Raw genomic sequence first — 13,808 nt, forward strand, 5'->3', positions numbered from 1 at the left:
AATCAAAGGAATTTTTGGAGCCAGCTACGCTAAGCCCCAGTTCTTTACTTCCCGGACACTTCTAGGTGACACGGGCAATTTTTACTGTGCTTGGGACGCAGCTGCCCGGGTCCTGTGAGCAACGCAGTTGTCGGCCTTTGTCACACCGCACTTAACACAGAGAAGAGTTATGTTACAGCTCCTAAGCTTGGGGCGGGCGGAGAGTAGTTACCATATTTGTTACTTTTTCAGGGCTGCCAACAGCAGCTTAAGGCTTACGATGTGACGCCAGACCAGGAGATGACACAAAAGCACAAGTTCCCAAAGTCCAAGGCTCCGCGCAAGGCGTGGCAGCTCCAGGGCCGACAACTTCGGTCTGCAAGGCGCCCAGGGTGCTCCTGGGGCCTCCAGGCTGAGGCGCCCGGGACCCCGCGCGCTCTGCGCGCGCCTGCCAGGCCCTGCAGCCCACACGGAAAGCTGGCGGAAGAGGGCGGGGGTGTGACCGCTTGTCTGTTTCTCCGAGTGGACAATAAAGTTTCGAAAGTTTGAAAAAGGAGGGAAAACCCTACGCCCCTTCGGCCGATCGCGTTTGGGCGCCCGCGGCCAGGGCGGAGCTCGGGTGCCCTACGCTCGCGGAGGTGTGGCGGGCGCGTGGGGCCGCCGCGCGCGGGGATGGGGGTCACTGTGGACGTGCACCAGGTGTACAAATACCCCTTCGAGCAGGTGGTCGCCAGCTTCCTCCGAAAGGTACCTGATCCGCTCGGGTCCGGCGGGGGCTCGTGTCCTCCCGCGCCGTCTCGGTCCGGCCAGCTGCCTGCACTCGGGGCGCCGGCTTCCCGCCGCTGTCCTCTCGCTCCTCCCCCAGTCTCCCCCGTCGCCACCTCCCCTCTCCGTCCCGTCTCCTCGTGCCCTCTCTTCTCCCTTTTTGTCCCCTATTGGTCCCCTTTGTCCTTTTTCTCCACCCTTGTCCCCTCTCTCCTCTTCCCCTCATTGTCACCCCTCGTTCCCTTTCCTCTCTTCTCCCCACTCCCCTCCACTCGCGGAAGCCCGCACTCATCACCCCCCCCTCCAGCTGCGGTTCCGCCTCCAGGATGTGCTGTTCCTCGAAGGCTCCCCCCTCTGGCTGAGGGAGAGGCTCCGCGTTCGGCCTCACACGCTCACTGCTCCAGGGGGGAGGGGGGAGAGAGACGCTTATGGGGAGTGACAGAAAACCCAAGTTTGGAGCCCGGTTGAGGCTGTGTAGGACTGGTCGATCTGTCTAGGACATCAGTGACCCCTTAAAAGCTAGAGGGGCCATTGCAGCCGTCGTCTTAGTTCACTGCGTTCTTTCCACCCCCTTCCCACTTGCTCTTTCGTTGAACAGCTGTGGGACATGGGGCAGCTGGCTACCCTCTCTGTGACTTAGTTTTGTAATCAGTGAAATGGGGAAGATCATAGTATCACCTCGAAGGGTATCAACTCGAAGGGTTCGCTGTGAGGAATCGAGTGAAATAATTCATGCAAAATTCTTATCACAGTGACTGGTGCTTAGTAAGGCCTCTAAATGCTCTTGTGTGCACTACTAGGACTGAGCACCCTAGCCTCAGTCCTCAGTGGCCCTCTTTATCCCAAAGACTTTTCCTGGGACTGTGGCTCCTGGTGATAGGAGAATGGGAAATTTCTTTGAAAAATTAAAAGCACCCAGACCTGGGAGGTGGGGCCCCCGGACTCTAGTCTGGCTTTGCCTTCAGTTAATTCACTTGATGACCTTGGTCAAAGGTCATTTTCTGTGCAGGCCTCAGCGTCTGCTTCTAAGCTGAGTGTTGTACCAGAGCACTTCTAGGTTTCCCTTCAGCTTTCACGTTCTTAAGCAAGATTTCAGGAGTTTGCATTAAGCAGCAGCCACCAGGCCATGTGTTCCATACGCTACTCAGAAGCAAAACTAAGGGAGATGTTGGGGGAGGGAGGTGAGTTTTTTCAGTGATAACACCTTATTTTTATTAGCTGAGATGACGAAGTTAGAGGCCCAGGTCACAGAGGAGTGAGCAGGAATCTGGTGAACATGATACCACCGTTGAGGCCTGCTTAGGGGCAATGCCAGTTTGTTACTGTTCATTGGCCTCCAGTATCTAGAATAGTGCCTAGCACCTACTAGGTGCTCAATAAAAAAGTCTGGTGAGTGTTGAATGAATAAATGAACGAAGCATGAATTTCGGATCTGGTGTAGTCCTTGCCTTAGGCCAGACTTCTGGGCCCAAATGAAGTAGCTGGCCCCCATTTCCTGTTAGGACTGGCATTTTGGAGGTGGTCCCTCAAATGCCACTGCTCCTTGGAAAGCCTTTCTGCGTTGTCCTCGTCCAGAAGCGATCTCTGCCTTGTCTGAACGAGAGGGGCACTTCGTCTAGGCCTTACTGACCACCTTCCAGTGTTGGATAGTTACTTCTGCAAGTGCTTTTTACCTTTATTAGATTCTAAGCATCTCCAGGGCAGGGCCCGTTCACGCAGAAGCACGGAGCATAATGCCAGGCTCTCATTGAAGTGCTCAGCATGTGTCAAGATTCTGGTCTAAATGCTTTTTTTTTTTTTTTTCATTCAACAGGAGTTTAGAAATACTTTTCCTCTGTGTGCTGGGTTCTCTTCTCTTGGAGCTGATGGTCTCCCATGGATGAGAGTGACATTAATAAATGATCAACAGATGAACAGAATTTCAATTCATGATGTGTGTTTATACAGGGAAAGTTCATGGTGCTGTGACTGAACATAGCAGGGAGGCCTCCTGAAGTCCTGCTATTCCCGGGGGATTGGTTCACAATCCACCACCCCCTTCCATACCAAAATCCACAGATGCTCAAGTCCCTTATTAAAAATGATGTAGTATTTGCATATAAACTATATTTGCATATAAGCTACAGTAGGGTGTGCCTGTACATCACTCCATTTGCATGGATTCAGCATAGTGCTCAGTGTGTGGCAAATTCAAGTTTTGCTTATTGGAGCTTTCTGAGATTTTTTGTGTGTGTGTGTGATGATTTTTAATCCACAGTAGGTTGGATACAGAGGACCAATTGTATTGAGGGAGTAAAATGTTTCAGAATCAACTCTGCTATGCTTTTTGTCCAATCTCAGTTTCTTTTTGTCCACAGTCTTCTCAGGGTTTATTCATCTGGGTGGACCTTTTGTGCCCGTGATAAGGATATAGTTTTGCTGTATGATAGGATGAGAAAATACAGTGTTTTGGTTACCTGTTGCAGTGTAACATATCACCCTTGTCATTTAGTGGCTTAAAACGATGTTAGAATTTTAATTCTCGTGATTCTGTGGTTGACAGGGCTCAGCTGGGAGGTTTTGATGTGCCATGTGCTGTAAGCTGAGGTCACCTAGCTGCATTCATTAGGGTCTGGAAGAGTTCTTATAGAATACTTAGCAAAGTGCCTGGCTCATGGTAAATAAAGACCCGGGAGGACCTTGTGGAAGGCAGGGGTAGGGAAAGGGAAGAACATTTGCAGAAAAGGCCTAGTGATGGCACAGTGTTAACAGTATAGACGACACTACACTTCCATTTTCTCTATTCAAAAGCAGCCTTCACAGATCCCTGGGAGGGGCTATGAACCTATTTCTGAAACATCAGTAAACCCAATGGCTGTGAGAATTTTCATCTTACAGTGTTGCGAGCCACGAACCGGAAGTAGTGGACCTGGGTTTCAGTCATTGTGCTGTCCCCATTAAAAGCAGTTTTCGGGTGGCCTTGGGGAACAGTTGTCACCAGCCGATGCAGTGCCCTTGTGCAAATTAGAGAGACATCGTCCAGGGCTTCTGGTCCACAAGCTTACAGTAAACAGCTAGAGGAGAGTAAATGGGCCCGTTCTGCAAGTTAGAAAAAACATGCGGGCGGCTGTAGCCCTGGGCCCACGGGAGCCTTGTGCAGTGAGCGGTGTGCACAACGGTGTGAGGCAGCCCTGCTGTCTTAATGTCTCATCTGTGGATGCCACAACCCCCTCCCATCTCCCAGGATTGTTGGGAAGAGCAAACATTGAACAGTTTGACAAGCATAAGCTTTTTATAAGCCCGAAGTAGTAAGAATGATCTTTTCGGCAAAATACACTAAAAAAAAAAAAAATCCTTATGTAGTGTCTTCAAAGGAAAGCACTTGGCAGAAGGGACAGCCGTGCGAGGATCTCTGGGAAGCATTAACCTGATTTTGCACAATGGTATGTTTGAAGCCTCTTCAGCACTGAGGAGGTTCTGTTTTAAATAGAGTCTACTGATCTATGGCTTTTGGTATGTTAGGACTTGCCCTACTAGTTATAATATACTACTATTTTTAGAACCTGAGAAATATTTGCTCTTCTTATACCTGCCTGTTGGATACCACAGGCAGAATGTTAGCTACATGCTTTCAAAGCTAAATGGCACCTTGAAAACAAACGCAGTACTCTTTGTTCATGAAATATGTCTAGTATTTCTCAATGAACTCTTCATGGGGATACCATGAAACACAAAATGGTTTGCTCCTCAAATGCTAAGCTGTGCTTTCCATGAACTATAGTGTCAAAGCACTTGACGGTGTATATTGTTTACTTTGTATGACAAAGTGAGCATAAAATTACATAGATAAATGTAGTGATCTAGGCTCTCACTCATTTCTGGAGACCCACATGCATCTGTTTAATGGACTTGCCTTTCATGGCCTGGATTCAAAGACTTTCTACCTAAAATTTAAGGTCATTAGAAAAGACCCAGAGCCATTGTGTTGATTGGATATTCTTGTTTATTCTCAAATGAGGCCAGAGAAGTTACAGTTTTTTCTTACTGTAGGCTGGTTTATTTATTTGTTTTTATGCTATAGGCAAAAGAGTCTTTGTGAATAGAGCGTAAGCTTCACGGGCAGAGATTTTGTTATTTGTTCCTGATGTATCCCAAGTACCCAAAGAGATTCTGGAACATAGTAGAGACTCAACAGATCCTTACTGAGTGAATGAATGAATGAAAGAACACACACTTCTGGGATTTAGCCTTATTTAATTTCAGACCAAGTCAGTGTGGCATTCAGTAATATGTCCTTACTTTGTGGACTGTAATAAAGTGGACGGATTAAAATAATTTCTTTGTTTTAATACAGTGGCCTCGGGTTTTATTTATTCTAGATGTGCTGAACAAAATGGTTTGAGTGTTTACACTTAAAATCATAAAGCGGATTTATGAGTGACTATTTCCATTTAGAGTAGAAGGTTGATTTGGTAATTAATAACATTTCCATTTCTGATCCTATTTCTTCCCCCTTGCACATTTGACACTGTATCATCTCTCCCTGCAGGGTTCCTGAAATATTTGGGCTGAACCCTAGTTTCACCTGATGGTTGTTGATCTTTTGGCTCACACTGTAGTAGTGTTTCTTCCCTTTTACCTTCCTATCCTCAATTCTACTAGGAGAAGATTAGACATTGGGTTTATGTATGCATTTAATATTGAGATAAGAGCCTTTTCCTTTGTGCCACAAGTATAAACTATTCCTTCTAAAGAACTTCATTATGTCATTTCCAATTATGAGGGCATTTTTGCATGAGTGAGGGTGATGTGATGGTGGTTGGCCTTTGTTTAGAATGGTAGCTGCCCAGCCAGAGGGCCTCTGAGGCTCATCTGGTGGCCCACCACCCTGCTGCACAGATGGCAGCATCGTGGTCTGCACGTCTAGGCTCCTTGTCCTTTGTTCTTTCTACTTCAGCATCCTACTGGCCTGGAAGGCCAATGAATGGCCATTCAAAATATCTATTGACTTAAACATGCATGGCTAGTCCTTTATCATCGCAATTTTATTCATCAGTGACCCCTTTGATATTGGTGTAATATTAGTGTTGCTTTTCCTGTGAGATAGACTATTGTATGTAGCTCATAAACAGAATTTAGCATAGCCCATGGTGACTTCTTTGTGTAGCTAAACACCAGCTCTCTTTTTAGCAGGTCCGCCCCTTTGCATGTACTGTTTGGGAGCAGCCTGGGTAGCGAAGATTCCCTTAGTGCTTATGAAACAGATGTGTTAATATACCAGACATATTTTAGTAGTCTTTGCAGGACTAATCATACAGATCTGTTAGCTCAACTGCTTCCTTCTGTTCTCCTGGATCATGCCATTTGCAAACTGGTAAACAATGACTCCTTTTGCGGTCATTGGTTCTCTCTCTCTCTCTCTCTCTCTCTCTCTCTCTCTCTCTCTCGCTCCGAGGAGTTGGGGAAGAGGGGAGTGTATTGTAAAAGGCAGGCATTGACTTCTGAGCTTTTTTGGAAGGTTGATATCTTACTCCTTATTGTATTAAGAGTAGGCTGTATGAAAGTTTATATATATGTTTTCAGCTTTACATAAGAAAGATAAATAGGATATCTTCATGAAGCTCCTCCCACAAATGTATTAAAAGTCATTCCTAGAATTAGATGGACTCAATTTCTTGGCCTCTCACTTTTCATAGCTATGTTTTTGTTTTAGCGTATATTTTGTTTTTTACCAAGTATTTTGCAAGTTTTTGGCCTCAACTTAAAAAAAAATTAATTAATGTATTTATTTTTAGAGAGAGGGGAAGGGAGGGAGAAAGAAAGGGAGAGAAACAGCAATGTATGGTTGTCTCTTGCACCCCCCCCGCCCCCCCACTGGGGACTTGGCCCATGATGCAGGCATGTGCCCTGACTGGGAATCGAATCAGCTACCCTGTGGTTCGCAGGCCGGCGCTCAAGCCACTAAGCCACACCAACTGGGCTGGCCTCTTAACTATTATTTAATGTGTAAAAAATAAAAGGAAGTAAGGTATACAACAATATAGGTGAGTCTACATTTTCCTCTTGTTAGACTGTTACATACATATAATGTATAGTGGTTATTTGCTGTAGATCAATATCTTGGGGAAAGGAGTTAGTTTATGCATTCTGTGAAGAAAGTGAAAATCATAAGTTCAAAATGAAGTCAGATATACCTTAAAAAATCTCTTCAGTCACCCAGAAAATGTGGCGTGCGTGGGGAATGTACCCAGCTCCATGCAGTAATTCTTATGCCACTGCATTTTGTGACCCACTGAGCCAGCTCCCAGGGTGGCAAGGGTCTTTGAAAGGTATCAGGGTCATCAGACCCATTCACTTTTATGAGAGTTTCTAGTGCAGAATAGGGACTGGAAAAATCCCAGGTGACACTGCTTGCATGTAGGCTTTCCGCCATCATGTTTTTAACACAAAGACTCCTTATCTTAGCTCTTGTTAATAGTTTTTCTTGTTTTGGAGTGGACTAAGTGAGATAACACATATGGCCACTTCTACTGTAGCACCCTGCACAGGCAGAGTCAATACCCAATTAGTCTTCAGTGGGATGATCCTGACCTAGCTTGGTCCATCCCACTGTCACACTTTTTGGAAAGATGTCCAGAAAAACCTGGTCTCGTGCTTCCTGTCTCCGCAAATTGACATTATTGGTGGTGACCCTCTGAGCATCTGTTCCTCTCTCAACTCCTTACTATCTGACTTCAGATACATTTTTGTGAATTAAATCATGGTATTCAAGTTACAAGATGATGTCAGATCATTCCCATTAATGCCAGGTAGGGGGAGCCTCAGCACACTAAACTCTTAATTTTTAAAAAGTTCAAACTTACGCCTTTTATGTCATGGTATATGGCTATTGTAAACAAACCTCTAATTTCTTTTCCCATTGTCGTAGGGAAACTTGAGGCTCATGTCTATCCAATTCCAGAAGCAGCTGCATAGGAAAATGACTTGACTCTTTCAGATGATTTTATTAGAGTGAATTGTTCAGGATCTCTTGTGTTTGGTTAAAAAGCTTTCATTTTACTTTTTTTTATGTACAAGCATTTTCTAATGGGTGACCCCTAAGTATTTATTTTATAGTGGTCTCTCGCAATTTTTCACCTCCCTATTATTCCGTAGTCTGAATATATATATACATATATACATATATATGTATATATATATATTACATATATAAGATTTTTTCCCCCAAACTAACATGTGAGCTCTCTAAGTGGCTACAGCTTTATTTGTTTTATTGCTATATTCTTGGTGCTTGGTACAGTGCCTAGCATGGTAGTTACTGAAAAAAATTTTGAATGAAGAATAAATAGTTTAAATTGACACCATTTTACTTAATAAACAAATATAACAATGATGTAAAAGTGTGAAGTTTCTGAGTTTATTATACTCTAGGAATTTGAATGATAATGAAGTAATAAGAACTGAAAACTTTGATCGCTCTCCTTCGCTGGTGATTGCAAGTCCAGCCTGTTTCATAATTTAGTTTAGTAATTTTCTACAACTTACGTTGTGTTTACAGTATTCAGTCAGGCAGTGTGAGTTACACTTTGTGGCACGTGGCGTGATGAGGTGTGAGGCTGCTGAGGACCAAGATTGGTCTTCACAGATTGGTCCCCAATTACAAAGTGAGATTTATTTTCCAGACTGACCCGTGAGGTCCGCGAGGCCTTCCAAATCATTCCTTCATTCAGCAAGTATTTATTGAGTCCCTACTATGTGCCAGGCACTGTGCTAGGTGATGGAGATACAGGAGCGACTTAAACAGATGATGTTCCTGCTCTCATAGAGCCTCTGGTCTAATCCAGTGACTTTTGGGGCTGCAGATATCTTTAAGAATGTGTGAAAGTGTAGGATTCTTTTCCCTGAAAATCCAACAGTCAGTCAATCAACCTCAACAGTCAGTGAGTCAACCCCTTTCGCACGCACGCACGCATGCATGCATGCAAGTGTGCAGGGTTGGGGAGACCCATGCTTACTGAGTTTTCATACTATTTCCTGCGGTTCAGAAGGCTTACAGTTCAAGTTGGCTGCTCTCATCTCTCCCTTAGCAGTTTGTGAGGTCTAGGATAAGACTTTCTGTAATTTTCAGATCTGATCTCATGATGAAGCATTAAACCTCTGGGGAAAGGGCCCAACGGGCGCTCGGCAGGCCCTCAGCAGCCACCCTGTCCTGTGGCTTTGAGGAAGGCACTCTGCTCCCCAAGTCTCTTGTTTTGCATCTGAGCAGTGGAAAGGGTTGGATCTGAGTGACCGAGGTGCTTTGAGTGTGGGTTAGATGGACAGGCTTTGAAGGCAACGGAGAGCGTCTGTGGGTAAGTGACAGCCCTGGCACTCATTAGCTGGCTGATTTTGAGCAAATTATTTACTTTTATCTGAGCCTTATTTATCACATGTGAAAGGGGAAAACAGTGTATATCTCATGGGGTACTTCTGAGAATTTAGCTGAAATAATGTATATAAACTGCCTGGAAGCTTTCAGCAGCCTTATGTCCAAATGGTCTTCCAGGGGAATTTAGTCACTAAGTAAACTATTTATTGAGGACCTGGCATAGACCACGAGGATACTTCTATCATTATACTCCTGTGAGGTTAACCCAGCTACCAGGCGGTGGTAAAGGGCAGCAGTGAAGGAATTCGCTCTGCATGAGGCCTGGTTTAATTCCCTGACTCTGCCACTCACTAGCCGGGTGATCCTAGCTCTCTGACCTTTATTCAGGTTCCATTTCTGAAAGGTGGGATAATGCTATCACACAACCCGGTCACAACGAAGAGGCTGTTAAGGGATTTAAACAGATTGTGCAAGTAAGGTGTTCAGCACAGTGCCTGGCACAAAAGAACACTCTTGATTTAATAAGGTTGGTTCAGTATTAATGATATTATTTATTGACTAATCTAACCTCCCCGTCTGTATCGAGGGTCTGAGGAAGGTTCCTCCTAGATTTTCTTAATGCCCAGCTGATGAGAGCATCTCACTTACTGAGGCTGAAGCAGTAAATTTAAGACTCTTGACAGAAAACTGGCCTGAGACACTGCTTGGAAAACACTTCCTGTTCCTGCTTTAAAATAACTCACTTTGGAAAAAGATGGATGGTAATACTTCCTTATGTGCTTTCTTTCAGTATCCCAACCCTATGGATAAAAATGTCATCTCTGTAAAAACCTTGGAGGAGAGAAGAGGTAAGTTCTCTAACTTGACCTCACTCCAGCAATGATCATTAGGTGATGCTGATTTTTGTAAAGATGTGTGTTTGTGTGCGTATGGCCTGTTACGCTTTAAACGGATGTGCTTCTGTGTTTGAGGTGACTGATGGAAAAGCGCACCAGCACCTACAGCGGCTGAAGGCTGGCCTCCTGTGCTCTTGTCACTCCCTCAATTAATCACAGACGACAATTATAACAGCTACTGTTTTTGAGCATTTAATAAGTGCCAGGCATATTTTCTTTTATTAACTCATTTAATCTTCAGAACAGTATATGGGGTAGGTATTATTATCACTCCTATTTAATGAACAAAGAAACCAAGGTAGAGAAAGGAATAACTTGTCCTTGTCCAAGGTCGCATGGCTATATCCCTATAACATATTCATATATCATTTTATAGAAGGTAAATGGATGTGATTAATAGCATGTATATGAGATGTGACTGTCAAGTGTTTAGATTATGGAGTCTCACCTGCACTTGATATGGTTCAGTATTGACTAGACTAGGGGTTGATAAATTATGCTTGTGTGGCCTGTTGTTGTCAATAAATTTTTTAAAATTATTACTTTAAAAATTTTTTAAAGTATGTTTTATTGATTATGTTGTTACAGTAGTTCCAATTCTTTTCCCCCTTTGCTCCCCTCTGCCTAATACCCCCCTTCCGTCCAGCAATCCCACCCCTCTTAGTTCATGTCCATGCGTTGTGCATATAAGTTCTTTAGCTTCACTCTTTCCTCTATTATTCTTAACTTCCCCCTGTCTATTTTGTACCAACCGATGATGCTTCCTAATCCCTGCACCATATCCCCATTGCTCCCCCACCTGGTTCCCCCTCCCCCATCCCAGCTGATAACCCTCCAGATGATCCCCATACCTATGATTCTGTTCCTATTCTGGTTTGCTTAGTTGGATTTTGTTTTTATTTTTTAGATTCAGTTGTTGATAGTTGTGAGTTTGTTGTTATTTTAGTGTTCATAGTTTTGATCTTCTTTTTCTTAAGTAAGTCCCTTTGACATTTCATATAATAATGGCTTGGTGATGATGGACTCCTTTAGCTTCACCTTGTCTGGGAAGCACTTCATCTGCCCTTCCATTCCAAACGATAGCTTTGCTGGATAGAGTAATCTTGGTTGCAGGTTGCTTTTCATCACATTGAATACTGCTTGCCAGTCCCGTCCTGCCTGGAAAGTGTCCTCTGAGAAATCAGCAGATAGTCCTATGGGCACCCCCCTGTAGGCAACTCTCTGCCTCTCTCTCGCTGCCCCCAGGACTCTGTCTTTATCTTTCACCTTTGACATCTCAATCATGATGTGTCCTGGTGTGGTCCCCTCTGGGTCCAGCTCGCCCAGGACCCTCCATGCTTCCCAGACCTGTATGTCCATCTCCTTCGCAAAATTTGGGAAGTTTTTCTCATTTTTTTCAATTTTTGCTTCCTCATTCTGCACTGGTTGAATGTTTTTTTCTTCCTTAAGTTCCAAATCATTGAATTGAACCCTGGTTCAATCCACCATTGGTTTTGTGTGGATTTTCCTTCGTTTCATTTAGCATAGCCTTCACTTCTTCCCTTATGCTTTTGCCATACTCAATCATATCTGTCAAGCCTGCGAGCATCTTTATCACCAGTGTTTTGAATTCTGTGTCTGTTATGTTGTCTATCTCCTCATCTGTGAGGTTGGCTATCTCCTCGTTGCTTAGTTCTCCCACTGGAACCTTGATCCGTTCCCCCTTTTGGGCCATACTTCTCTGTCTCTTCATTCTGACAGGCTCCTGTGTTTGTTTGCCTCTGTGTCTTACATAGAGCTGTCGCACCTGTTACGTTATAAGGGGAAGAGCCTTAGGTATTCATCAGTACAGGGCAACCTGTTTCACCACGTTGTGGCCCTGTGTGTGGGGGAGGGATCCAAGAGGGAACAATGCCGCCTGCCCAGCACTTGCCCCTTTTCCAGGCACCTCTCCCACTTCCGCACTGGACTGGCACCCCTCTGGCTGCTGCCCTGGCCCTCGTTCCCAGAGTGGTTGGGTCTGCGGATGTTCTAGGACTGTGGGGGCCCTTTAAACAAGCAGACTCTGCTGAGACTGGAATTTTCTGCCTCCACCCCTACCCCCACTGGTCTGCACAGTCAGAAGCAATGAGGCTTGATTTTCCCTGGTGCTGGGACAGTGAGCTGCGAGGTCCAGTGAGGAGCTGAGAATGCTCCCCAGGTGTCCCTCCTGACTTTTTAAAACGTGTGACTGCACTTTCTGCCGGCCTGCTGCTGCCACCACCACACCATGTTTTCTCCGCCCTGGCTACACACCTCCTACCTGTCTGGATGAGTATTTCTTCTTTATATCTTTGTTTGCTGGACTTCCATGCAGTTTGATTTTCTGGAACTTCTGGTTGTTTCCAGTTTTGAGGTAGTTGTACTCCTTCTTAGTTGTGGAGGTAGACACAGCACGTCTGTCTACGCCTCCATATTGGCCGGAAGTCCCATCAAAAATGTTTTATTGGCACTCAGCTGTACCTGTTTGTTTATATTTTATCAACGGCTGCTTCCTTGTGACAACAGCAGATCTGAGTTGTTGCAACAGAGACTACATGGCTCACAAAACCTAAACCATTTACCATCTGGCCCTTTACCGAAAATATTTACTGACCCCTGGACAGAAATAAGGGAGTCTTGACTGTTCTCTGTCACTCACATCTCCTGCGGAAGCATTTTCACTCTCAGTATTTGAACTTGAGAACAGGGCCATGCAAGGAGTTGTAGTGATGAACATAATCAATGTCTAAACCTTTGGAGACACCACACCCCAGTCTAACATGTTCCTGAGTCTCCTGAGTAAGTGTATGAGATGCTACTGTTCATTACGTGATTTTGAGACTTTCTGTGTGCTCGGTGAGCAGAAAACTGACTTTTGCTTGTGAGGTTATTTTCTGCACTATAACTCTTACATATATATTAAAAAACCATTTTCTCAGGTACCTGCACTCAGTGTGGGAGAAACTTGTTATTTGGCATCAGAGAAATCTGATTTCCAGTCCTGATTTTGTTACTATCTATATAATCTTAACTTTTTGTAGCCTCAATGTCTTCATTTGTTCAATGGGCAAATAATAAACTTGTGTTCAGCTTGTTGTGACTATCAAATGGGAGAACAATGTATGTATTCTGGAGTGGTGTAGGAACATTAATTATGATTTCTGCCACTGACAAGGGCGTCTTGGCCACCAGGAGTGCTAGTCCATTTCAAGGATATGTGCTGCCAACGCTGGGTGAGGTGGCCAGCGGGGTGCCCATTGGCAGGGAAGGCAAACCAGATTCTTACCCTCTCAGCAGCTTCAGAACAATCAATCAGAAGCTTGTTTGCACCATGGTGTAGGGCTCCTGTGGCCAGAGATAGGAGAAACCTTGTAGAGTGTGCCTGAGTCACGGTAATTCACAGAGCAAACGACAGCACTTCAAAGTTTACCTTTTCTTCTAACGTGGTCTTCTTTTTCTTTAGTCACATTTATTGATTTTTTTTTTTTTTTTTTTACATCCCTGGTGATATTCTGGAAACTTCCTTCCAAAGCAGAGTTGTTCCAGTTATAGGGAGCCTATGAGAGAAAAGTATGCCTAATATAATTAATTATAAGTTTAAATTTTGTAGCCAGAAATCTGGGCTTGAAAACGTGTTTGGTGCAGAAGATGGCAGAATCAGATTCTCTCTCTCTTTTTTGTTAAAACATTCTCTTTGTTGGAGTTGAGCAGGAGGGTCATTGGCCATTGTCATTGGAGTGTTGACATTGATAGTTCATAGCAGTGACCAATTTGCGATTCTTTCGTCCTTGGCTTTAGAGTGTGAACTTGTGAATAGCTGT

General features: G+C 44.4%; 1 protein-coding gene across 1 annotated transcript in view; it reads left to right on the top strand.

Annotated features, from left to right (window-relative positions):
• The first annotated feature begins 543 nt into the window (after window positions 1-543).
• Window positions 544-13,808, top strand: part of PRELID2 (PRELI domain containing 2) — a 58,347-nt gene continuing 45,082 nt past the window's right edge. Inside the window, exons 1-2 of the mRNA XM_090288078.1 lie at window positions 544-726; window positions 9,882-9,939. Of these exons, the coding sequence (XP_090144204.1) occupies window positions 652-726; window positions 9,882-9,939 (133 nt within the window). The 5' untranslated portion in view covers window positions 544-651. The remainder of the gene's footprint in view (window positions 727-9,881; window positions 9,940-13,808) is intronic.

Source organism: Furipterus horrens, unplaced genomic scaffold, assembly GCF_987537825.1.
Source record: "Furipterus horrens unplaced genomic scaffold, mFurHor1.1.pri manual_scaffold_10, whole genome shotgun sequence".
In the NCBI taxonomy this organism is placed as follows: Eukaryota; Metazoa; Chordata; class Mammalia; order Chiroptera; family Furipteridae; genus Furipterus; species Furipterus horrens.